The sequence below is a fragment of the Diachasma alloeum genome, unplaced genomic scaffold, assembly GCF_001412515.2.
Source record: "Diachasma alloeum isolate Michigan unplaced genomic scaffold, Dall2.0 Dall_scaffold_00295, whole genome shotgun sequence".
Lineage (NCBI taxonomy): Eukaryota > Metazoa > Arthropoda > Insecta > Hymenoptera > Braconidae > Diachasma > Diachasma alloeum.
Genome location: NW_021680434.1, coordinates 537,201 through 561,495, shown reverse-complemented (window position 1 = coordinate 561,495; position 24,295 = coordinate 537,201). Strand labels below are relative to the sequence as shown.

At 36.8% G+C, this 24,295-nt stretch overlaps 2 protein-coding genes across 2 annotated transcripts in view; one reads left to right on the top strand and one right to left on the bottom strand.

The window, feature by feature from the left end:
- The window catches only part of LOC107039264 (pseudouridine-metabolizing bifunctional protein C1861.05), a 61,081-nt gene that overhangs the window by 28,778 nt on the left and 8,008 nt on the right, over positions 1-24,295 (bottom strand). The window lies entirely within an intron of this gene.
- LOC107039265 lies at positions 13,263-18,627 on the top strand. Its single transcript, XM_015258791.1, has 2 exons — positions 13,263-14,709; positions 17,818-18,627. Exons 1-2 carry the CDS (start codon positions 13,263-13,265, stop codon positions 18,120-18,122), a joined length of 1,752 nt encoding a protein of 583 aa, XP_015114277.1. The 3' UTR covers positions 18,123-18,627.

Sequence of the window (24,295 nt, the reverse complement as noted above, 5' to 3'; positions counted from 1 at the left end):
GTTGTCTGTGATTATTAGACAGCCGAAACGAAAAACTACTATCCCTTGTTTCGCATAAAACAAAGATTTTTCGGGAGCAAAATACGTATGGGAGTATCGAATAACGAAGGAGTAGTGCTAGAAATGACATTTCTCCCGTGTACAGAGAATGCAATTTTTTTTTTGAACTACTAAATCTATTTTTGCGATGAAAATTTTTCATTCCGGCGCACTCTGCATGTTTGGCACAAAGAAATCCATTTTTGATAATTTTCAAAAAACTATTTTCTCGGCACAAGTAAGACTTGCTTGAGAACTTTGTCGTTTTTCTCTCAGTGTAGCGAGGAGTAAAATGCCACCATTCCCTCTCAAGCCCCACTCTTCCGAGTCATTTCCAAAACAAACAACCCTAAACTCCCCAATTCCCAACCCTAAACTCCTCAATGTCCTCCACAATTCCCGAAAAGCCCCTCCACTCAAGCCCCACTCCCCATTAAAATTCCGCACGTGTCACTCTAAACCCATCAAAAAAGGAACTCCATCGCGTCTATACCCCCCACAGCCGTCAACCCTCGCGAATAATGAATCACCCGCTCAAAACTTCCCTCCCCGCCCGCCGCTAAACTTTCCCAATCTAAAAAAGGAAATCCGGGGTGATTGTCCGTCTGCCTATCTCTAAGTTTAAATTCCCCAGTTTAATTCAGCCCGGCGATATCGACTGATCGATAACCCTTAAACGCAAAATCCCCTCGACCTCCCCTCCCCCTCTCCCACCCAACAATCTATGAAAGTTGATTTTACAGCAGTTCTTCATCTCATCTTTCTGTCAGAAGACATGTGACGGTCACTTGATGCGTTGTTTGTCTTTTTCATTTTTTATTTCTACCAATTCCATTGGTAGAAATAAAAAATCCGAATGGATCCGTTGAAATTTCATTTTTTAATTGAAAAGCAGCAATTTTCATTGAAAACGCTTCCTCGGAACATTTGACCTTCTAAAATTGAGAATTACATTTCGGTTTTATTCAGTGGGATAGGCATATCTACACGACCCCATTTTTGAGAAATGTTTCCATGTGAAAATCAATGATAGAACAACGATATGTCATTCTATGCGAAAAACGTTTTTTACATCAACTGCTCTATTTCAAAAAGGATGGAATCGATCAATCTGAAATTTTACACAGGAGTGCAACTCGATGATACTAATTAATCCTCAACATTTTAGAACTTTACCACATCCTTCACTCATGTAATGGAACGTCGAAGCAACTTTCAGACAAAAAAATAGAAAAGCGCCAACATCTCGTGAACGTTGTAGGAACGGCTATATATATTTTGAAAGAACTAGATAGGAGACATCAAGACGAATATTTTGAAAAAAAAATTGAAATCGGATGAATAGTTTTTGAGATATTGAACAATATAGTTTTATACAAAAAATTGAATATCTTTAAAACTACTCATTCGATTTCGCCCATCTGAAATCCCATCCTGTAATACAGTAAGAGCTAGAATCCTACCAAATTTCAACTTCCTATCTCAATTTTTTCAGGCGTTATCGTGTTCACATCAATTTTATCACAAAAATGAAAAATGTCAACTACTGGGCGACTCGCAATAGTGAGCTAGGCATATTATGGTCCGATTCGATAGATATTATCATAAGGAATATTTTGACGCCAAAAAAGTTCATTTGATGCAGTAGTTTTCGAGATATTGAGAAAAAAAAAATTTTCCGGAATCGCTGTATCTCAAAAACTACTGGACCGATTGAGCTGAAATTTCGCCCAGATGTGCTCCCAAACAATACCAATTACGAGCCAAAATTCCAGATTTTTATCTATCACTTTAGTCCTTTTTCTGTGAAAATTTATTAAAAAAACCTAGAATTTCACACGCACATGCGGACGTACACACAGGCATGCTCTAAAAACACCATATCTCAACGTTTCATGCCAATCTAAGTAATTTCCTAGCAAAATTAGAGAATCGAAAAATCGACCGATTACAGTTTCCATTCGGAAGCAAAAACGAAATCAATTTTTTTATTCTAAAAACATTGATTTCGTTTAAAAAATATAAATAAACGGAAACTAGAGGAGTTTCCTACCACCCCTTAATCACGAAATTCCCCCCCCCCCTATCGCCGTTGATGTGACAACAGCATTTCTCCGCAAAAAAGTAAGTCCGAGGTGATTGTCCGTCTTCCCACCTCTAAATTTAAATTCTCCAGTTTAATTCACCCCGGCGATAACGACCGATCGATAACCCTTAAACACAAAATCCCCCCCCCCCCTCCCTCCCTCCCGCCACCCACCAACAATCTATCGAAGTTGATTTCACAACAGCTTTCCTCGGAAAGCCACCGAAAAACCCGAAACTCGAGGCAATATAACATTGTGAAGATGTGCGCAAGCTCTCCGGCACAAAAAGCCCTCCCCCCCCCTCCCGCGCCCCCACCCCTAGCGGATTCCATCCCTTCCCCTCATCTCTCTATTCCCTTACACAGTTGACCATCGGCTTTTAGTCGGGGATTGAGAGGCGCTGGTGTTCCTTCCTCTCGAATTGAAGTGAAATCTCCCTCCCAGGACATCTATTTTCATAAACTATTGATGGATAAAGAGTGAGTGGCTGATCCCAGTGACAATAGTAATGAAAAAAAAAGAAAACTCGTGGCTGTGCAGAGGTGCAAAGAGGGAGGAAATTGAGTGAACAATTCAAATGAAAATTCACCGCCATCTTCCAGCTGACGAAGGACTCGTCTTCCCGAATAATATTGGCATCAATCCACCCCCTGACTCCCACTGTCATTCCCAAGGACTCGGGGATTCATCACGAGAGAGATGGCAAATGCTCGTGAACTCCTCGCGGGATTCAATTAATTTGTCAAGTGGGGGGAGAAGAAAAAATGTGCTAACGGGGTAATTTATTTTTCACGAGTGACTCTGAAGGGGTTGAGAGGAAACTTCTTGCAGGAGTGTTTGGGGCTCTCCCGCCCCCTCATTAAGTGACACTGGAGGACAATGTGGTTTATTCGTCATGTGACAGTGCGGGTTGTGTGCAAATCGTGCGGGTTTATTAATAACAATTGGAATGGCATTATTGTGCTTTTTTACGTGGGGTGCAGTGTGTGGGGTATGGACAAACGGTGATTGATCGTTCGAGCTTAAATAAGGGGGGAAGGGGGGTGGGGGGAGAGTTTGGATCAATTTTATTGACATAAATCGTGAGGGGGAGAGAATATTCGAGGATTTTTTTTTGTGACTGATGGACGGTTCTGCGATTGCATCGACAGGATTATCAATCAGGGATAATGACCATACGGAAGCCAGGTTGAAGTCGACCGGAAGTGGATCCGTTAGCGGTAAAAAATCTCTGACTATTCGGTTTTTTGATGAAGGGAAGAATGAGCGAGTGGGAAATTGCGGTTGTTTTGCTTATAGTGTTGTTATTTTGCTCATCATTTCCTTCTATCGTGTGTAATTTATTGTTTATTTCATTTTATTGAATTGAATAAGATTTATTTTTAACTACTTTTGGCAATTTTCAACTCCGTTGAAGGTTATCGGCGTCATTATTCTTGTTGTCCCTTTCTTCTATACAACCGATTGTCTTTTTTACTGGCTTTTTTATTGTTAATGGGAAATTTTATTTATACGTACTTGAAGGAATTTGAAACATCATATTTGAAGAAACCATGAGAACGCCACTTTCAGGGAAATTCATGAAAAATTCGAAATTTTCAACAATCATCGTAAAAATCAAATCAACCAATATAGCTATTGTAATCATTTTTTAACTTCGACTTAATGGCATTAAAACAAATATTTTAAGCTGTGATTGAATTCATTTGAAGCATGATATTCAAAGATAACCCCGGAATTCTGATTTTCAAAAAATACAAAATTTTTGCAAATTTTCAAATAAATCAAAATAATGATTATTGCTGTCGCCTTCATCTTCGCACTCGGTCAAAAGGACATCCAAACAAATTTGTTAAGCCATCATTCAATTAATTCAAAACATGTTTTTAGTTATCGTGGGACCACCGATTTTCGAAAAAAATCGAAAATTCAAATAACTAATCCATGAATTCAATTTTAATTAATGGCGATCGATAGGGCTCAACAATATCTACATTTGAAAAATACGATTCTATTCCATCCATTCATTAGCGAACAATTGCATTTTCGGACTTTTTGGATCCTAATGGGTCGATATAACAAGAAAAATCCAAAACTTAAATTTGAACGATTACAAAGCTTCCATTCAGAAACAAAAGTAGAGAAATTGGTTAAGTGAAGTGAAATATTTGAAGAATCGTTAAGAATTTATTGTTTTTTTATGAAGCAAAAAAAATCGAAATTGGAAGTGGATCCATGAGAGGTAAAAAAACTCCAACAATTAATTTTTTTTATATTGGTTTTTTTTTTTATAAAACAAAGAATAGAAGAATGGAGATAAAAAATGTTTTGAGGAAAATATTGATTGAAGAAAGGGAAAAGATAGAGAATTTTGTAATTAGGTGAATTAGAAAAATCTCCAACAGAAGATTAACAATCTTTGAGAATTGATTTATTTTTCTTCATAAAGCAAAAACTTAAAAAATCAAGGAAAAGAATTTTTTTAGCAAAAAATCACTTAAAAATCAAAAATAATAAAATAAAGAATTTCGTGATCAAATGGAATAAAAAATCTTCAAAAATTTACTATTTTTTTATAAAGAAAAAACAATCGAAATCAACTTTTTCAGAGAAAAAAATTGATGAAAAATCGACAAAAAAAATGTTTTTGAAAAAAACAAATAAAAAATCAAAAATAATAGAAAATAGATAATTTCCTGATTAAATGACCTAAATATCTCCAACAATTTAGTATTTTTTGTTTTTCTAAAGAAAAAAAAGAAGAAAAAAATCGAAATCCATTTCTTCAGAGGGACAAAATCGATGACAGATCGGAAAAAAGCAAAATAGAGAAGTTTGTTATCCAGTAAACTGAAACACAATCAGCTGTCCCCCTCCCCCCCCCTTCCCGCGACACCAATTACCCCCGCCACCCACCCACCCGCAACAGCAAAATCGATGGGTTTATCTAGATAGTACCTCCAGAGCAAAACGAGTACGTAGTGTGCATAAATTTTTATTCTTTATCAGTCTTTATCTGTTTGTAATCCGACTGGCTGTTGAGATAGGGACGGCACTGGTAGTCTACGGGTGGAATAAAGTAGGTGGGATTGAGATTGAGATATATATCACTGGATGCCAGGCGGTGGTGGAGGAACAGAAGAGGTCAAAGGGTGTATTACATAACCAGTGGTGGAGCATCGAAATTGAGGATAGAGGGTTGTTGTGGGTGATTTATCACTAGAGATTGGTCGAGCGATGTTTCATTGGATGACGGGGCATATTTACGACGATTTTTCGAGCTGTGGAATGAGAAAAAATTGAACAAATTCGGATGATTTGTCCGCGAGATAGACTATTATTAAACACAGCATAATTACTTTTGCTAATAAATTAGTAATGTGTATAATTCATTGTTTATTTCATTTTATTAAATTGAGCAAGATTTCTTTTCAACTAATTCCNCAACTTAATTGAATGTTATCATCATCATTATTCTTATTGTCCCTTTCTTCGTGTTGATAGAAAAATTTTATTTATACATACTTGAATGAATTTGAAACATCACATTTGAAGAAACCATCAGAAAGCTCACTTTCAGGGAAATTCATGAAAATTTCGACATTTTCAACAATAATCGTAAAATTTAAATCAACCAATATAGCTATTGTAATCATTTTTTAACTTCGACTTAATAGCATTAAAACAAACATTTTAAGCTATGATTGAATTCATTTGAAACATGATATTCAAAGATAACCCCGGAATTCTGATTTTCAAAAAATACAAAATTTTTGCAAATTTTCAAATAAATCAAAATAACGATTATTGCTATCGCCTTCATCTTCGAACTCGGTCAAAAAGACATCCAAACAAATTTTTTAAGCCATCATTCAATCAATTCAAAACATTTTTTTAGTTATCGTGGGACAACCGATTTTCGAAGAAATTCGAAAATTAAAGAAAACGAATCGATGAATTCAATTTTAATTAATGGCGATTGATAGGGCTCAGCGATACCTACATTTGAAAAAATCAATTCCATCTATTCATTATCGAATTCATTAACAAATCATGGTGAATTTCAGTTAAAACGAAAGAGAAATGTATTTTTCGCAGAATGAGCGAAACACGATAAATTTCTAGCGTGTCGTGTCAATCAATCGTTACTCCACATGTTCAGAAATTCGTGCCAGTCGGTTCCTTCACACTTCATCGAACAATGGCCTAAAAATCCTACGAGGAAGAACAAAATTCTCGCCAAGAATGTCAAGAGATAACAATTGCACAGAAAAATCACTGGAAACAGTAATTTTAATTTTAATTGAAATATTCCACAAAAATTGATAGAAATCTGGAAAATTCAGGTAAACACATTCCTCAAGTTTCAATTATGTGAAAATTCAGAGAGAATTAACGTAAAGTAGGAACTTTTCGTCTTTCTGAAAAAAATTTGGCATTGCACTGAATTTTATATGAAATTTGGAATGTCCTTTGAAATGAATACAATGCCTCGCCTGAAAAAAATTTTAAACTTTCCATAAAACGTCGATTTATTTCCAAAAGTACAGGTTTGGTCGTTGTTTGATATCGAATGAACATTTTTCGACACGAAAGTAGACATGTGAGAGTTGATAGTGAGACAATTCATGCTATTTTCTTGTTTGCTCAGATAACAGTAATTTCCTGAAACATTCAAATCCACAGTCAATGTTCCAGTTAATGCCACTATGAGAAGTGGCAATAATTTTCAAAAAACATGTCATTGTCCACAGGGAATAAAAAATTCCCTTTACCCTAAGAGGATTCGTTTACTCCCGGTAAATGTACAATCTAAATCTCCATCCATTAAAAAATCGCTGAGGGTGACAGAAGCCGGGGTGAACAGTGGCATCAACCGTGACACTGACACTATTCTTCACCGTCAAAAAAGCTCGCATGAAATTCCCCAAAAAATCGAGCGAGTAGAACAAAATTTCAGCAAAAAATGTCAAGAGGTCATGATGAATGTTTTTTCCTTCACCTTTAACGCCTCGTTTTCTCTCAATGCCGGACGATTTGCCACGTTTATTTGCAATTCAATCTGCGGAATAACCCAGCAATAACGGCATGCACATAGTGCTTTTAATGGTGACACGTATACAAAAGCATATTCAAGCCTCCTCAGGCACTCCGGTAGCATTTTATCCACTCGGCTCGTCATACAGTTGAAATGCGAAGAGGGGAGTGCGACGTGGGGCGGCTGGGGAGGGCCTGGGTGAGGGGAAGGGCAGTTATATATTTTCTCGAAGCAACTCCGCTGGCCCCGCTCTCTCTCTCTCTCTCCTCCCCGCCGCCCTCACTCGCCGGAGAAACAGATCGATGGTACAATCCACTGTGGCCCCTGTGTACAAACGACAATGACGACTGGGAATACAACTGTTTCACAAGTGGCCATCCTCTGCCATTGTTGTGAGCTCTTTTTATGATGATTTAGAAATATGTGGGGATTTTACTGAGAGGAGAAATTACTTCAGACTAACAGATATACAGAGCATGTGGAGAATGCTCCATCGAGGGGAAGAGATTTATCTGCGAGGGATTAATCAAGTCGGTGGGAGAACAGAGAGGACATGGTTTGAATGGGATATCCTTGATTTCAGATTTACTACGAGACGTATCAATTTTCATAGCCTTGAAGTGAATCGATCACTGCGACGAAGATTTTTGGATGGAATTTTCGGTGCAATTCATTGGAATTTTTATCAAGAGGTTGTTTCACTGAAATTTCCAGAAATTTCGTAATTGAAAATTTATAATTTTACGGAACAATCATTGGAAAACTGTGAACTTTAGGTGATGATTTAGAAGTGTCGTGTGGGGGTTTGACTAAGAGGAGAAATTGCTCCAGCCTAAGAGATATACATTGCAGACAGGGAATATTTTATGGAGGGGAAGAGATTTATTTTCAAGGGATTAATCAGTTCGGTGGGGTAAACAGAGAGTACGTATTTTTGCCTGGGATATTCTTCATTCGAGATTTATTAAGAAACGTAGTCATTTTGACCAGGGATCGGGATCATTCATTATAATATTAATAATACGGGAAGTTGCACCTTAAAATAATTAAGGTTCATTTATCACCATTGAAATTTGAAAAATCTCTCTATATTACAAAAATCTAAATCGACTTCTGGTGAAAAATTTGATATTCAAAATTAAGACTCTGCAATTAAGGGCCACAAGGGTTAAAATAGAGGTCACGAGGGTCAAAGGAATGGTCACAAAGGTCATAAGGGTCAGATAAGGGTTACGAGGTTCCGAATCAGGGTCATGAGGGTCAAAATAAGGGCTACGAGGGCCAGAATAAGGGTCGGGAGGAGTTTAATGTGGGTCAGATAAGGGTTACGAGGTTCCGAATCAGGGTCATAAGGGTCAAAATAAGGGCTACGAGGGTCAGAATAAGGGTCACGAGGGGTTTAATGAGGGTCAGGAGGGTGAGATTAAGGGTCATGAAGGTCTGAGTAAAAGTGACGAGGGGTTCAATGAGGGTCAGAAGGGTCCGAAGGGTCAGATTAAGGGTAACAGGGGTCAGATTAAGGGTCATGAAGGTCTAAATAAGGGTCACAATGGGTTTAATGAGGGTCAGAAGGGTCAGATTAAGGGGCAGAAGGGTTAGAATCAGGGTCATGAGGGTCAGAATAAGGGTCACGAGAGGTTTAATGAGGGTCAGGAGGGTCAAAATAAGGATCAGGAGGGTCGGATTGAGGGTGATAAGGGTTAGAATAAGGGCTAGGAGAGTCAGATTAAAGATCATAAAGGTCAGGAGGGCCAGATTAAGGGTCACAAGGGCCAGAATAAGGATGTCGGGGGTCATACAGGGGTTGGCGTGTGTTTGTGTGTGTATGTTTGTATGCAGTCTTTTTTAACTACCAAAAAGAATGTGACAATTACGAGATTTCACAATAAATCGGCATGAATGTCACCTTGTGGACTAAACGAAGGAATCGATGAGTCGTTATTATGTATGTAGGACTTACATTTTCTGCGTTAGGAAGTGGGAGGATAATAGAGAACAAATATTGACCAATTGTAGGGGAAGAAGCGCGCGTGGAAGCGAGAGTGTATGGAACGGAGAGGGCGAAAGATAGGTTTAAAGTGTGTCGTCTGTATTTCTCCGGCGGGCGAAACGGAGGGGGAGTCTCAATTTTGTCGAGCCCTGATTCAATCCCTGAACACGAAAATTTTCAATTTTCAAGCAACTATTCTAGTGTATTCTTTCCGTTGGATTTTTGTCTCAATTTTTTTTGGATAGAGATTGAAATTCAGAATTTTCAATGACGTAATTCCTTGAAATTTCAGTAAAATCAGTGAAATTTCTCGTAAATATGATAAAAGTTTCCAAAAAGTGCACTGTAAATTTCAGCTAAAATTTTTTAACTGTGTGCGCGTGATGTATACACGTAATCCTTGGGGGAATCATCAAGAAATACATACAAATATTGACGAATCGTGAATGGGATAATTCCAGTGGGCGCAATCGACATTACTCCAACGATGCGGGGGCTACGGATTTTTTTACCCTTAATTTGCAGGCTAATTGGGGCAATCGAGGGTAATGAGATGGGGGAGTGCGTCGGGAAGACTAATTTCTTTCTGTTTGGTTCACATAATTTCGAGGACTGTTTGGGGGAGTTGATTGCCAATATCTTTGTGCTCTTTCTTCGTTCCAGTTCGGGGGGTCTTCAATGGATTTATTCAGCAAATGATCAACGACAATTATTGCGAGCTATCAGTGTTGCGGTAGGGCTGGAGTGGGGGAGATATTTATTCATTTATTGAGAGTTCTCAAACAAGTCTTACTTTTGCCAAAAAAATTGTTCGTTAAAAATTATCAAAAAGGATTTTTTTTCCCAATCATGCGACGCGCGCGCCGAGATTGAAAATTTTTACTGCAACAATAAATGTAGTCTTTTCAAAAAAAATTCCCATCGGACATTTCTACTGAGAAAAAACGATAGAAAGTTTAATAGAAATTCAATATAATGTTCTAGCGAATTCGTCAGATTTTTCTAGATTTTTTTTTTTCGTACATGTCATGTCTCATGTCTTGATGGGATTGACATTGCACTCTCCAACTTTTCCCATTAAAAATCACGATTCCCATTACGATCGCCGGAGATAAATTCCTCTATAAATATCGATCAAATAACCTCTAATTAACCCCAATGAATTCGTCAAAGCCCAACTGGAACGACTAACTCCTTCCCACCGAGAAGGAAAGATCCAATTAAAAAGTTTGTAAATTTCACCTCAAAACTTCTACCATCAAAACTCCTCAACTCAGAGTAATTTAAAGTGCAGAAAAACCTGCCTGCGCCTCTCGCGAATTACTTCCATCAATAATACTAACTCTACTCCGAAGCCTCTCAAGAAAATTGATTTAATAAACCGTAAACCTCCACCACTGGATAGGAATGAACTCAATATATCAAATCATATGCCATATATGCCATACTTATACCCAAGGAACTCAAACCCACACTCATAGAATGAACGACTTGAGACTATCCAAGTACTTTGGTTATTTTTTCTTCAGTGAAATGCTTTTCTACTTTTGTAGTCGAACATAAGAGCTCTCATTTGAGCCCCGTTTGACCCTAAATTTCCGGACATTTTACAATGATTCTATTATTTATACTTTGCAGGTCTAAATGATGCAGCATACTCAGGAATTTCTCCCATAAATCTTTTTTTTTTAATTTTTTTTATTTTTTTTTATAGTAGCTCGGTGGCTTGGCGCAGTGGGTAAGTTCGTTGCCTCGCGTGCGAATGGTTCCGAGTTCAAAACCCGGCTGGGTAGAATGATGAGATCTAAACATTTAAAGTCTTGATCATCATCGCAGTATACCCTAGCCGGGTCAAAGCGATATAAAATAACGATAGAAAAAAATTATTTTGACTTTTTACACGAAATACCTTAAACCGTAGACCCGCGAAACCCCCACCATCGAATTCGCCAGACAATTCTATTAGATTTCTATTGAATTTCCTATTAGTTTTTGCCCGATTCTATTAAAATGCTCAATAGAAAATATTCTATAGGAAAACTCGCTAGAACACTGAGAGAAAAAGTTAGGTCTGCTGAAAAACTACATGCTCCACGTGAGAATATTTTATGGAATGGAATCGGCCAAAAACTAATAGCAACTTCTATAGGATTGTCTAGCGAATTCGCTAATTTTTTTTATTTTCATTAAAAGATTAAACAATTCAATAAACAAGTAATTGCAAACCACAATTTCCGGATTGAATCAACAGAAAATCCCCAATATTGTTCTCTCCAAACTGTTATGTAAATAAATAAATCATTATAGCTAGGTATAATCATTTCCTTATGAATTTTTAACCCTGGTTACTATGAAACCGATGTGGAAGTTTTATTAGGCTGTTCGACACCCCTCTCCATTAATGTATATCCAAGCAAAGTAAATAGGTACAACACACAAAGAAACAAAACTTACAGACATGTTCATATGAGAAGCCCCAAGGTTGCCCATAAGAAACCATGACAATTTACAGGAAAAACTACTGCTTGAGAAATCGAGCTTTTAGTGCATGTTTCAAAATTTTTAGCTAGAACCTCCGGTATATTTTTTGGAAATTTTCATCAAATGATATTCCAGAAAAATTTTAAGGAATTTCGTCTTTTGGGTTCAACTATTGCAAGGAAATTAATAGAAATATGAAAAATTCAAGTGAATATATTTTTAAATTTTCAATTAAAATTAAAAATTAATTGTAATTTGGTACTGAATATTTATTCTTTCGTGAACTTTCTACTAGTTTTTGGCCGATTCTATTGAAATATTCAATAGAAAATATTCTGTAGCTTAAGGGGGTTCGCCCCGTGCTCGCTTCGCTCGCCAACACCGGGAAGACTCCGCCCCCCGCTCCCTTCGCTCACTCCCTTCCCCCAATCTTCTTGAGTATGTTTAGGTGTTCTTATTATACAGAAAAAAATTAATAGGATGATTTACCTCCTTTCAAAAATTGAGATTTTTATTATTTACAAAAGACTCCAACCAACGCCTTTTGTCGTGAAACTTGACGATTCATGTTTCCATTTATTTACATAGAATAGTGTGAGGTGTACTCTTATCATCATTTTTTAAGGATTTGACTCCCATATGTCAGAGAGATAATAATTTATTCTCAATATTATCATCAAGGGCATAGTAAAGGTCGGAATCAGGGGCGCCTCCTGAATTTGTAAACCTTCTTACTTTTTTATTATATAAGTCAACAGAATTCGATTATTCTATACAACTCATTCTACTGAAATAATTTTTCTAAAATTTCCTCAGCTCAAATTTTCCAATTTTTTCATTCCATTTTTCTCTTCATCTCATCAAGGAAATCGAACAAAAACCTAGAAACATTTGAGCCGAGGAAATTTCTACCGAAAATATCTCAAGAGAATAAGTTCAATAAAAAAATCAAATTCTATCAACTTTTTCCACAGAAGATTTTCTACTGAACACTTCAATATAATCGTCCAAAAACCACCAGAAAGTTCAATAGAAATCCAACAGAATTCCAGCGAATTCGCTAGGCTCTTCAACTAAATTGACTGTCCACGACATGTCAATTCTTTCCCAACAGTGTCAACGTCACCTCCAAAACCGCTCAAGGAATTCAAAAAAATCATTTCCTATGTCTGAAAACCCTTCCGAAGTTATCGTCCGTCTCACGCGCGAAATTCTCACAACAAACCCCGTAGCCCGATTTCCCCGGGGATCACTCACCCCGAATTAACCCCGTCCACTGACACCCCAATTAACCCAAAAACCCCTCCCCATAACTTACACCCCGGACACGCAACCCCAAAAACTCACCTTACATTTCTCTGTTCACAGTGACCTATGGCAGCCCGATTGCGAGGTGCCTTGACGATGCCTCGCGTGACATGCCCCACCGCTATCACCGCTAGCCACCAGATACCGTTCAAATAATCCCAATTGGATCGCCCACAGCATCGAGAAACATAAATCAGGACACCTGCCTTTTTATGAAGAAAATCACCCCAAATATTCCCGACACCGGTGCCAAGGTCGCCATTAAAATCCCCGAAAAACGCAAAAAAAAACCAAAAACACAAAAAATCAACCCTCTAGTATGACGGTGATGCTGCTGCAACGTTTTGCCGCGCCGCACGCTAAAAAAATTCTGACAAACTCATGTGAATACGAAGTGGGTAATTGCCAACAATTGAGCAATCAATTGACACTGGTAATAGACAACAATACGAGTGAGCACATAATAAAGGAGAGTGTTGACACTATAATCGACAAGTGTTACTGCAACAATAACAATAAAACAAACAACAGCAGTTACACGGACAAGGAGAAGATAATAAACGCAACCAATACCAGCAAGAACGAGCAGTTCCGCAGCGGTGGTGGTTGTTGTCACAATCAAGGGCTATCAAACATCAATAACAATAACAGTGAAGCAACGGAGAGTGACGAATTACTGGGAAGAAATAGAAATCCTGGTAGACAAGAGACTATAACATCGCGTACAACAACTGTTACAACGGGTACAACGTGTACTCAATTGACATCGGCGTCACAAAGCCGATACTGTAGTCAAGGTGTCGTGATGCGATATTATCGATTATGGATATATGCCTGTAACATAGTGCTGCTTGGAAGTGCACTTGGCTTTGCCGCTGTTGTGTCACGTACACTGTTGTTCTCGGGTGATCCGAGACGTTATTTGGTGCCAGGTGTACCAAGAGCATGGGATCCAACTGCATTGTACGCATATCTTGCACTAGCAACGCAGCTTGGTCTTGTCCAGCTGTTGGGTTGCATAGCAGCAAGACGGCTCAGCGCCAAGTTGCTGAATGCTTACTGGGTCCTGCTGCTGGCATTGCTGTTTGGTGATGCCATAATCGGTGTTGCATGGGTCTTCAGGTTTGAGAGGATGAGAGCTGAGCTGAGGCCAGTGTTGAGGCTCAAGCTGCAGTTGGATTACGGGAGGGAGGGTAGGTTCAGTGATAACTGGGACAGATTGCAGAGAGACTTTTCCTGCTGTGGTGTCACTGGGCCAAGTGACTTTGACAGTAGATTCATACCAGAGAGTTGCTGTGGTCCCGCTGTGTTAGGTAGTGCTAGTGTTGGTGGGGTTAATGCTAACAATGATACTGTGGGATGCCATCAGCCATTCAACAATGGGTGTGAAGAGTTTCTCATGCAGTGGCTGAGAAAGACTGCTGATCTTCTCTTTGTGCTTGGTTTTTGTGTTATAGCTTTTGCCAAGTTGTGCTTCCTCGGTATTCTGAGGTATGAAATTAGGGAGATGATACAGAAGATACGGCTGTTGAGGGAACCACCGCCAATGGCATCGGCCGCTTTCATTCAGTCATTCTGTCAGCCAGCAGCTATGCCAACTGCCGTTACAACGACAACAGCTAGTGGCTCCTCTTGCACAGCAACAGCTACCTTAGCTGGTAGTGATGGCACTGGAAAGGGTGTTATGAACTACGTTGGACCGAGACGTACGACACTGCCCATTGTCGTTTCATCATCTACCATCACTAATAATCCATCGAGTTTCGGTAGGGCTAATCATCATCCAGTTACGTCGTCATCCTGCTGCACAGCTTATTCAAGCACTAAACTCAGCACACCGCAGATCATTCCTCGACACAGTAACAACAAATCACTGGCATTGGCTTAAGAAATATTGTCCTTGATATTGTAATAGTCATGGTGATTGTTGACTATTGAGTTTAATACACACAGATCCCTTTTTCGGTTAGTTCACCCTTCCTTCCTGCACGTTTCTTTCATTTCGATGGGTTCTTTTTCAACTTCCTCGAGGGGACCGTGGGTTTATCATGCTTTGGACAATGGATTTTGATGACTCATGCGGTAGACGAGATTTGCGGGGATATCTTGGATTGGGTGACAGTTAAGGTTTGGTGGGTTTCCTTTGGTCGAAGAGGTCTCGAAAATTTTGGGCATCTTAGATGAAGCAGTTCTAGATTAGTCCTTAGACCTGGTACAGTGCACGACAAATTTTCGTAGAAAATCTAGGGAATTCAATAGAAAAGTCGATTAGACTGTGCGCGTTTTTTAGAAAATATCCGATCGAAAGTATTTTGTAGGAGAAACCAGGAGAATTTCATCTTTCTGTACAACTTTTTCTCTTGAGACATTCTCTGTAGGAATTCCTCGACATAAATTTTCCAAATTTTGTAAGCTTTACTCTTCTTTCCTTTTCATTGAAAAAGATGACTTGGGGAAACTTGAATAATTGGAGTGGAGGAATTTCTACAGAAAATTTTATTGGTTATTGCGCAGTTTTTTTTATAGCAAATATGCAATTCAGTAGACTCGCTAGTTGCACGCCCGTTAGTGGCTCGTTTTCCCCTAATCCCCTTCTTGGACACTCGAGCGCTGCCCCCTACTCTCAGCCCCCTTATCGTTTTCTTGTGTGCTCTGTACGTAAACACAGAGGTCCAAATAATTTTATTCGAAAATAAACCTATTCTTCCCTCTCATTTTTCTGCAAACTTGAGTCGGCATTGGTTGAGGAGTGGGGGCCGATGGAAAGCTGCTCATTTCTTGAAAATGGTACCCCTACAGCCCCTTCAATGAGCAACTAGCGAAAAAACTTGTAGTATTTCCTCTTTCTATGGAACTTTTTCTATTGAGACATTTTCTGTACGAATTCCTCGACAAGAATCAAGTCTTTCCAATCTATTTTTCTTCTCATTATGTCTTTAAAAAAATTCAACATAAAAAGTCGGAAAATTTGAGCTGAGGAATTTCTGCAGAAATGATCTCAATAGAATAATTTGTGTAGAAAAATCTAATTTTATTGACGTTTTTTCTAAAATATTTTCTATTGAAAAAAATGCAGCTGAGCCGCATCAAAATCCGATTTTCTAACGAATTCGCTGGGTTTTTCTACGAAATGTTTGACAATAATTCCGCCATCTCCTGCAATTCCCGAGATATTGATCTAAAACTCGCGTGTAAAACATTAATCTAAGTAAATTTCCGGTTTATCATGTTAATACCCCTTATAAAAAATTCTCAATGACTCGTGTTGAATCGCGTGAGTCACTAATTCCCACTCCATCTCAGTTCTAAAGTATTATTTCCCCGCTCGTACAGCACAAAATCCATTTACTGGTAGTTTTAAAGTATCAAAGAGTTATTAAAAGTTGAGCGTGGGAAATGACAATTTCGTGTATCGTCGGGGGAAACGATTGACGGGCTTGTAAGCTCATGTAAACGGGTTCATTGAAATTCTGTAGTCTGTTTTCGTCTTTTATTAGCTTTGAAGAGAGAGAATGAGTTGATAATTCAGTTTAATGGTGAATTCCTTCTCTAGTACTTGAATGAGTAAAATTCTATGAAATGCTCGAGTTAATTCATCGTGAAATAACGGGAATTAAAAGAGAACATTAGGGGGATTGGATAATTAGGTTCAACTCTTTGTATGCATTATCGATTTTTTAGGGGCATTTAACTCTTTAATCTCTCAATCCTTCCTCCAACGTAATTACAGTTTTTCGGATGTGCAAGTGGAGCTGTTTTTTAACGCAAGTCTTTTTAATTACTTTTGTCTTTGATGAGAGTCAAGTAATTATATTTTTTCCATAATTCGTCATATCAGCGCACCAAGTAGATAGTTGATGCTCTCTTTTGTCACTCGCGATTGATATTTCCTCAAAGGAATAATGAAATAAATTAATATTTGAAAAATAGAAAATCTCCGTCACGTGTCAATGTCTGCCACTTGGGAAGGTCATGTTTCAGTTATTGCCACCCTTCGCTGTCAGTTAATGCCTCGTGGAGGAATAGCGCGCAGCAGTAATATTATCGAATAATAATGATCAAAATGACCATCATCATCTCTAAAATGCGAAATGAATCGAAAGGTGGTATATATATCCTCCCATTATTATAAATATATAGTCAAAGATTCTGATAGCTCAGCTTGCCCTCAAATACGGGGGTCAGAAATAGGGACATGGGTAATTGTAGGGTGTCCCAGTAAGTGCCACTTTTCGACAGATCGCAGACACTTTGTTATTCAATTTTGAATGTTTCCAATTGTGCGATGACCATTATTTTTGCTTCTCAGTGGTCAATTTTTAGAAAATCGAGTAATCAAGTGGCTAAAATAACTCCAAAAAATCTGAAATCCTGTCAGATTATCGGTCTTAATGAGGACTAACTCTGTGGAAAATTTCAGCCCGACCGATCAAATAGTTTTTGAGAAAAAACTTCGTTTTTAAATCGTTTTTCGCAAATATCTTCAAAACTATTGGACCGATTTCGATTTTTTTTCCTCAAAATATTCGTTTCGATGCCTTCTACATAAATCAATCGAAACATATACACCCGTTCATATAAAGTCATTCAATTCTGAGTGTTTTTTACTGTGCGATTACCATCATTTTTTCTGACTGAAAGAACAGAAAATTTCCTCTGCTAAGGTTCTTTGTTTACTCTTGGTAAATTTCAAGTTTCATCCATTAAAAAATCGTTGAGGGTGGCAAAAACCGGGACAGTGGCATTAGCTCGGCCATTGACGGCAAATGCCTCGAAAGAGATCCACTTGAATGTCCTAGATAAATGAAGCATGTCAACTAGAGAATATTTTCCCCAATTCAAACGAAATAATTAAGGACAAGATTTGATTGTAGGCAACAATGTACCCCTACTTCCACAACAGTTGGACCAGGACTACGGTGTTAAGCATCCCCTATTATTCACGAGTAATCTACAACAGGACACTGGTGCTGACAGTGATACTAATAGTCACTGTGCACTCATCCTCGAGGAGACAACCCCAACATCGACAGCTCATCGCAATTGCAATGCAGCCAAGGAGAAGAGCAATGGTAATAACAATTACGAGATGAGGGAGTTTAATCGTCGTTATTTAATGTCAAACGGAGGTAGTCCACCAACGGGAATAACTATTGTAGGACAAAACAGAAAGACCTGACTATGGAAGTGGTGGCGACAAACGTCGAATTGTTTTTTATACGGAAATAATAGACCAGTCGAGCTTGATGCATTCTACAAGTAGTCTGTGTTATCGCGGTTATGGGTTTAATGTTTTTCGTCGATTATTTTGCGTGTCGGGGGAATTAATTTCGAGGATTTCATTGAGTTTGGCTGAGGGGAATTGAAGAAACACCAGGAAAAACGATTGATCAGAACAATTTAGGAAAGTTTTTTTTTCAGTTTTTACGTGAGGGTAAAACGACCCTTCAGGACGTTGAGAGTTGAGGATCAAATGGTCTCGAGGATAAAAAAAACAGCTGTTAAAAAGGTTCAGAATTGTGGGTCAAATGGTCTTGAGGGCCAAACGACCCTTAACAATTTTCAGTGTTGAGGATCAAATGTTCTTGAGAATTAAACGAACCTTAAAGACGTTTGGAATCGAGGGTCAAATTATCTTAAAGGGCTACCGACCCTTTCTTGTCACTCTGGTCCAACCCTTGCGATTTTTAAGACCATTTTACCCTTAACCTTAAAGTTTCTCAAGGTTTGTGTGACCTGCAAGAGCATTTTACCCTCAACACTAAACGCCCTCAAAGGTCATTTGACCCTCAACTAGAAACAAAAGCTTTCAGGGCTGAGAGTTAAAGGGTCAAACAACCTCTTGAGAATGAAATTTTTCATCCTAAAGATCCTTGAGGTTCCTTTGACCCTCAAATGGAAACACAGACGTTCGGGGCTAGAGGTCAAATGGTCGCAAGGGTCATGCGGCCCTTAAGAACGCTTGGAGTTGAGGGTCTAATTGTCTTAAGGAGTAAACGACCCTTGAAGACACTTAGAGTTAAAGGTCAAATGGCCCTTTCTGATCACTTTACTGTAATTTATTCGACCCTTAAGAATATTTGACCCTTAACCCTGAAAGGTTTTGAGAGTTATTGACCCTCAAAACCCTCAATACCATTTGCCCCTCAACTAAAAACGTCCTGGAGGGTTGTTTGACCCTCAAATGGTAACAAAGACGTTCGGAGCTAGAGGTCAAATGGTCGCAAGGGTCATGCGACCTTTAAGAACGTTTGGAGTTGAGAGTCTAATTGTCTTAAGGAGCAAACGACCCTTGAAGAGGCTCTGAGTTGAGGGTCAAATGGCCCTTTTTGACCATTTTACTGTACTTTATACGACCCTTAAGACCATTTGACTCTTAACCCTAAAAGGTTTTGAGGGTTATTGACCCTCATAACCCTCAAGACCATTCGACTTTCATCCCTAAATCCTCTTAAGGGTCGTTTAACCCTCAAAACCCTTTGACTCACAATTAAAAAAAAAGTTTCCTGAATAGTCTTTTTTCCTGGGAATTTCTCAGGTGAAAACCTCTGGGAATTTGACGATTATTTCGATAATGAGTGGTTTTAGACAAAAATTTCGAGAGAAATTTTTTAAAATTGTTTCCATAGGAAAATTGCCCTCTTCAATGAATAATTTATGGAAAAAAAATTGTATTAGATATTTTTGTAGGAAATTTCATCAGTTACGGAAAAAAATTTCTCACTATATTTTCCCTGAAAATTACGTCATTATCGCGATAATTGCAGCGAATGAAATTCGAAAAAATATTTATCGCCATCAACTGAATGTTCGCTGATCAAATGGATATGAATGTTCTATTCCCTTAATCACCTCAAATGTTGCATTATTAATTGAAAAATTATCCCCTCAATTCCTCCCAAAAAACTAATTAAACTCGACACGAACTCGAATTAATTCTCCTGGGCATCAATTCACCTCATAAACTAAAAATATATTAAAATAACGTCTAGTCGAGGGTTGCGTGACAAAGACTGAAACGTGTCGAGTTGTTTTTGAGTATCAAAACCGATAAAAAACATGACGAAAAAAAACTATTCTCTCCTGTTAAATTTCCTCAACACTTCCCCGTCATTTCCTCGGCATTTCCCTCAACTCTAATTCCCCAAAATCTTCAGTTACATCAAGAAAACAGCGGAATAATTACTAAGAAATCACGTTACTGCCAGTACTCGATGAAAACATTGCGTTCAGCATAAATGACCAAGAAATGAAATTAAAAACAAATGTAAAAAAACAGTTGAAGGGGAGAAAACGAATGTGGAAACGTGAGAGAGAATTTAGGAGTGAGTTTGGACGTGAATGTTACGTGAGTGGGGAGCCGCGAGCATTAACGTAATTGCCCTCGTTCGAATTAACTTAACATACAGACTGAAAAGCATAAATACGTTGTGGGAAAAATGATGAGAACGGGAGAAATGACATTTTCGAGAGGAGAGGGTCCACCAGTTGGAGGCAGTTACTGTCGAGGATGAAAGACTTGCTGTCGTTGAAATTTCGACACGGTACATACGACTTGCATAAATACTACATAAATAACCAATGCTGTGACGGATAGGAAGACAAATTCAGTTCAATTTTATTTTCCAATTCAACTTTTGGAAATTGCACTCAGAGATCGGCAACAATCATCACTTTAGTAATGTTTTTTTTAATTACCTTGAGGATATCTGAGTGCTTTCGATATTTTTTCTTCAGTGAAATGCTTTTCCACTTTTGTTGTTGAATAACGGAGCTTTCAGTTGAACCCCATTTGACCCTGAGTTTCAGGAAATTTTATAATGATTTTATTATTTCAAATTTAAATTTTACAATTGTAGGTCTGAATCTGAAACTCGTTATTGAACAGTTGGAAAATATTTTCAGAATCTGAAAAAATATTTGAAAGTTTACTTTTGGGGGAAGATTGAAATAATTGAAAAATTGCAATTTTGCAAAATTACGAGCAGATTTTATAATTAATTTATAAACAATTTTCTACCATAAAAATCATTTGTTCGGAATCGTTACAAATTTATTCATTAAACAATTTCAACTTATTAATTAATTGATTTATATATATTTATTTTTGCATATTTATTCACTTATTTACTTATTTATTTATTTAATTATTTATAAACAACGAATGTTTAAAAAAATGATAATTCTGTGCAAAATAATTTGTAATTTGAATAATGCTAAATATTTACGATTTTTTTTTCAAAATTTTCTCATGTAACTGTTGACAATTGACAAATTTAATGATTGAAAATGGTTAAATCTATAGTGTGGTCTGCACTAAACTGTAGAATATACTTGGATATCCTTATGTTAATTAAATTGAATTGAATAATTTGTTCAGAATTTTTTAAATTGAGTTTTGAAAATCATTTTAACTTTCAATTGTATTTAAATGATTACTTACAAATTTGTGAATTTGATTAATCAAATAATCGTCAATCTTCCCAAGTCAATTACCAATTTGTAAAATATTTGGAAATTTGAAAAATGTGATTGATGATTAATTTAATAAAAACTAAAAAATTGAGCAATACCGTTAACGGATTTTGTACGTAATAAAATAATTTCAATTCCACATTATAATTTTGCCTGACTCTGGTTGCACTTCGTCTCGGGAAAAAATTTCGAAAATTTAACTTTTTGCTGGGAATTTCATTCTCTGGAAAAAATCTACTCGCATTTTTTTGTGCGAAAGCCACGATTACGGATTCAAAATACGGGTGAGTGAAATTTACAGTTCTCTTTGATTTTTCCAAGAAAAACCGAATTTTTAATGACAAAATTCCTTGAAATTTCACTGGTAATTAAATTTGACAAAAATATCCAAAAAATGTACCAAAAAATTCAGATAAAATTTTTTAAAAGTTGCTCTTGGCGAGCAAAATGCCAAGAGACATTTATCGTTTAAAATTTCATCCACATTTTCTCGAAAACCTAAAATTGGACTCAAGTTTTACGATTCCCCTTAAATTCTCCCCCATTTCCCATTCTCTCGTCTCTATATTTTTCCCGAGACATTGACGAACGTGACTGTTTTATTTTCGTCGCTCTATTTGCACCATTACCTCATAATTACTGTCCAACCGACACGCATACCGCTCGCTGTGTACATAATTGACCCAAAACTGAGAAGGAATAACAATGAAAGACAAATTCTCCTGAACAACAACTGTAAATTATTGACTTCTCGTGGCTCAAAGGTAGTAATCAATATATTCATTAAAACATGACGGAATAATGTGACGAAATATCGATTAGTACCGCACAAAATGCGTCTGAATGAAAGCATTCATGAGTATTTCCACTGTCAGGTTGTTAAGGGAAGCAACCAGAGAAGCCAAAAAGTGACAAAACGAAATTATCAAAAATCGTGAATACTGTAACAATTATTGTCATCGTCATTGATCATTTAGGAAAGGAAAATAACTCATCACGCACGAGAAAAATTTAAAGAAAAGCGAATTCGATAGAAAATTCTATTAGATTTTTTTTATTGGATTTAGATTTGTTTTTTTTTTTTCTATTGGTTTTTAACTTCTATTAAAAATTCTATTAGTTTCTGGGAAATTCTATTGAATAATTCCGCTGATTCCTCGTGCGTTTTTCAATGTAAGATATTCAATAGAAACTATTTAACAGAAAAAATAACCAGAATTCAATAGCGAAGGGGTAAAACGGTACAAGTCAATTTTGACTACTGACCAGTTTTCAATGAATATCTCGAAATCTAAGGGAGATAGAAAAATATTTTTTAAAACCTTTTTTGTAGAACCGATTGAGAGCTACAACAAATGTCATTACGAAAATTTCGCTATCTCCCTTTTGTTTAATTCATCGACATTAATTTTCTGTTTTTTTTTCGATTTATTCTTACTTTTCCTTTAGAAAAATCAAGCAAAAAAAATGAGGAAATTCGACTCGATGAATTTCTATAGAAAATGTCTCAATATCTCAATTTGTATAGAATTTTTAATTATAGTTTTAAAAATTTGAGTAGATTTTTTCTATAAAATATTTCCTATTGAGCATTTTTATTTTAAAAAAGTGCAGATGAGCTGCGGAATTTTTCTATAGTATCGGCCAAAAACTAATAGAAAGCCCAATAGACAGCCAATAGAATTTTCTAGCTAATTCGCAAAATTTTTTTATAAAGTTTTTTCGTACGTGATACTGAAAAGGTTTCGACAAAAAAATTGCATAAAAAATCTATCGAGTTCTATAGAAAATTCTATTTCTATTGAACTTCTATTAAAAATTCTATTAGTTTTTGGCTGATGCTATTGCGCGTTTTTTATATAGAATGGCCAATAGAAATTATTTGATAGAAAAGAATCAGTTGCTATACAATTTCAGGTTGCTATAGAATTTTTTCTATTAAGGCATTTTCTATAGGAATGCCTAGACACGAATTTTCCAAGTTTTTTCACCTCTACTTTTCTTTCTTTTTCGTTAGAAAAATTGAGCAAAGAAAATTAGGAAATTTGAGCCGAGGAATTTCTATAGAAAATAACTCAATAGAATAAGTTGTAGAAAGAAAAATAATTCTGTTCATTTTTTCTATAGCATATTTTCTATTGAACATTTACATTTAAAGTATACAGATAAGCTGCGGAATTTTTCTATAGAATCGGCCAAAACTAATAGAAAGTCCAATAAAAACAGAATTTTCTAGCGAATTCGGTGCATTTTTCTATAGAAAATTCTATTGGATTCTCATTGAATTTCTATTGGAGAATTTCGCAGCTTTAGAGCGCGTTTCCCAATAGAAAACGTCCAATACAAATGTCCAATTATTTTATAGAAAAAAATCTGTGGAATTTCATCTTTCTAAGTAATTTTTTCTATAGAAATTCCTCAACATGAATTTTCTAATTTATCCTCACTCTATTTTTCTTCCTTTTTTATTCGGAAAATCAAACAAAAAAACTTTGCAAAAAGCAAATTTGAGCCGAGGAATTTCTATGAACAAGCGTAATTCTATGGATTTATTCTATTGAACATTTCTATTGAAAAAAAAGCTCAGATGAGCTGCGAAATTCTCAATCGAATTGGCCAGAAATCAATAGAATTTCCTAGGAATTCACTAGGATTTTAATTAAATTTTTTTCGTACGTGATCTGCTCGTCTTTGGTATCAACCAAATTTATCACAACTATTTTTTTTAAATCCCCTTCTCAACATGAATAATCTAAGAATGGAACAACTAATTTCCTGTCATTAAGACATGAGAAGTGTAACACCATTAGATCAAACAAATTACCAAAAACTAGTGAAGAACCGTTCCGATACGTAAAGACGAACTAATTGAGATGA

What these genes read in the sequence shown, in the direction of transcription:
- LOC107039265 (XM_015258791.1), top strand. Translation starts at nt 13,263, where the DNA reads ATGACGGTGATGCTGCTGCAACGTTTTGCCGCGCCGCACGCTAAAAAA. An exon ending in TAATAATCCATCGAGTTTCG is followed by an intron (nt 14,710 to 17,817) that starts GTAGGGCTAATC and finishes ATTTGATTGTAG; the next exon opens with GCAACAATGTACCCCTACTT.